The sequence below is a fragment of the Montipora capricornis genome, chromosome 4 (genome assembly GCF_036669925.1).
Source record: "Montipora capricornis isolate CH-2021 chromosome 4, ASM3666992v2, whole genome shotgun sequence".
Classification (NCBI taxonomy): Eukaryota; Metazoa; Cnidaria; class Anthozoa; order Scleractinia; family Acroporidae; genus Montipora; species Montipora capricornis.
In genome coordinates, this window is record NC_090886.1 from 32,668,472 (window position 1) to 32,670,971 (window position 2,500).

Here is a 2,500-nt window from a genome sequence, read left to right on the forward strand (position 1 = left end):
AAATGAATCATGTATAGAACAGCGGATATAAAATCAAGTGAAGCTATGATCCTCGCAGTTGTGAATGCAATTTTAGCAATCGCCCAGAGAAGCCTGAAAAATTCAGGATTTCAACAGGGTTTGAACCCATGACCTCACAACTTATTATTATAAGAAATTCAGTACATACTGTACCTTAAAGTTTGAGGAAAATTCCTTAAGATCTGCACATAAAAAAATATTTCAAAACATTAGGATAAATGCCCATTCATGCAGTACAGTACATGTACAACAACAACAAAAACAAAAAATTAATAATGCATGCCATTAGTTTCAGTTAAAATTAATCAGCTATAGCATTCAGTGGTTTTAGTAAGTACCGACACCCAATGTGTCGGCTACTTTACTCAGAAGTAAACAACTTTACTTAAATCGAAAAAATTAATGGCAGATTCTTTCACACATACACGTAAGATTAAAAATACATTAACCAGTGACAACATGATGTCTTCTAAACATGACCACCAATTTTGCATTTGGGAGCATTCTTTTGAAAATGGTGTGTCCACAGACACCCCTAAAGGGGTGGGTGTGTGATGATACTACACACGATCAAACAAACCAGTAGTAGTTATAACTGGAAGCATTGACTGGGACAAAACAAAAGAAAACAACGTCAAGAGAAAAATGCTAATGAGGCCACAATCAAGTGAATAGCATTTGCTCAAATAAGTTCGTACAGAAACAAAATACAAAGATAAACAAGAGTGAAAACTAAAAATTAACAGAACTTTAACCTAGTCCAGCCTTGGGGACCACAGAGTAGAAAGAAAAAGGGTGCTAAACAAGTGACAGAAAATCCACGAAATTTCTCCACTAACCACGCTATCCCGACAGCTCTCACATCACGTGATCTGAGATGGCGCAAAAATACACCATTTGGGTAAGCTTCAACTGGCTTCAGTTACACGGTGGTTAGGCTCCTTGGTGATACTGTCAGTAGTTGGTTACTCTACTCAAACAAGCCACCAACTTCTAATTTTATTTAAAGCCCTACGCATTACAATGTGTGTACCTTTAATGGCCTCATTCATCACAGGACTTCTACCAGAAGATGCATCTTCATTGGATAATACTTTGCTTTCATTGCCAACTCTGCTGTCAGCAGTTGAACTTAAAGCAACACTTCTGCTTGTGCCACAATTATCCGGCTGACAGATTAGAACGAACAGTTTTTATTTATTGTTGAGAATAACCCAACAAGCACTTTGAAAAACTACAGCAACAAGAAAAATAAGAAGTGTGTCTACATGGCATTGAAAATAACAAAATTATTTTGAAGGTGGGTCTAAAACACAGATCACATTCCACTGATTACGACAAGAAGTCCCTGCTCCACTGATGAACAGCTACTGTAAGCCAAACATTTCCCCTACACCTGAAAAACTTTTTTGTAGAGTGATTAGGACTAGGAGACATTCTTTGTGTTGTTTACTTATCTGTAGCACAGTCACATGTACACTAACCTGTGACCTGTGTTTTAGACCTGCTGCTATATTTGGAAAGACGTTTTTTGCCAAGTTTTTCGTCAGGAAACAACAGCTTTCAATAACACTTCCTTCCCATACCGGGCAGACCAGTTGATTTGATCAAGATACAAAACAAACATCTGGCATATACAGGGTTAGGGTCACAACTGGTACAAAATACATGTACAGTGTTTTCGCTCATGTGACCAGCAGTCATATTTGCAAACTAAAACAAAAGGAAGAAATTTTCATAAAACTAGAGTTCAATTCCCAAAAGAATATTTCACTCCTCCAACATGGCTGCTTTTTCTTTGTTTCCGTCCTCAAATCCCAATTATACCAGGGCCAGGAAGCGGCCTGCCAGTATAATTGAAATTATATAAACAAATGAAGTGAGAAATATACATGAGAAGACATCAGGTAGAATTCCGATTACATGTGCAGTATTTGTGCTTTGAACCACTTTTTAATGCTGCAAGAGTCTGTTCCTTGTAGAGACAGGTCAAAAATTATAAATGATGTAATCCCATCATACTCCTGTATGAGCACATAGTTCCATGATCCTCTGCATCTTTTTAACACTGTGTTCTATTTAATGAATTGGACAACAAAATTAATGGAGTATAAATAAATTATTATACTTACAGTGCTGCAAGGGGAATTTGAATTCACAGCGACCTCTTGCCTTTCAGCTACTGAAGTAACTGGAGGCGAATTTGCTGAAAAAGATGCAATTTAGGGTCTACATTATGCACATTACATGTAAACTGTGCTCACACTCAGTTGTTTCATTATTGTGAGTAGTGCACTTATAGTGAAAATTAAGCCTTGTGTTTACTCAGTACTATAATTGGTTTCCAGCTTACAGGTGTACCATAGCACTTTTTCCATTGACAACTGTAATTCTTAGCCTCCGTCCACACTACTGCGTCTTCCAAAACCTCCATTTATAAACATAATCGTCCACACGGAATGATCGAAAACGGAGGTCC

At 37.4% G+C, this 2,500-nt stretch overlaps 1 protein-coding gene across 2 annotated transcripts in view; it reads right to left on the reverse strand.

The window, feature by feature from the left end:
- LOC138045964 (ataxin-2-like protein) overlaps positions 1–2,500 on the reverse strand; it is a 48,797-nt gene that overhangs the window by 27,766 nt on the left and 18,531 nt on the right. For both annotated transcript variants that reach the window (XM_068892606.1, XM_068892605.1), the window contains exons 12-14: positions 2,154–2,227; positions 1,055–1,190; positions 175–203 (exon numbers count right to left, since the gene is read on the reverse strand). In XM_068892606.1, coding sequence (XP_068748707.1) covers positions 175–203; positions 1,055–1,190; positions 2,154–2,227 — 239 coding nt within the window. The remainder of the gene's footprint in view (positions 1–174; positions 204–1,054; positions 1,191–2,153; positions 2,228–2,500) is intronic.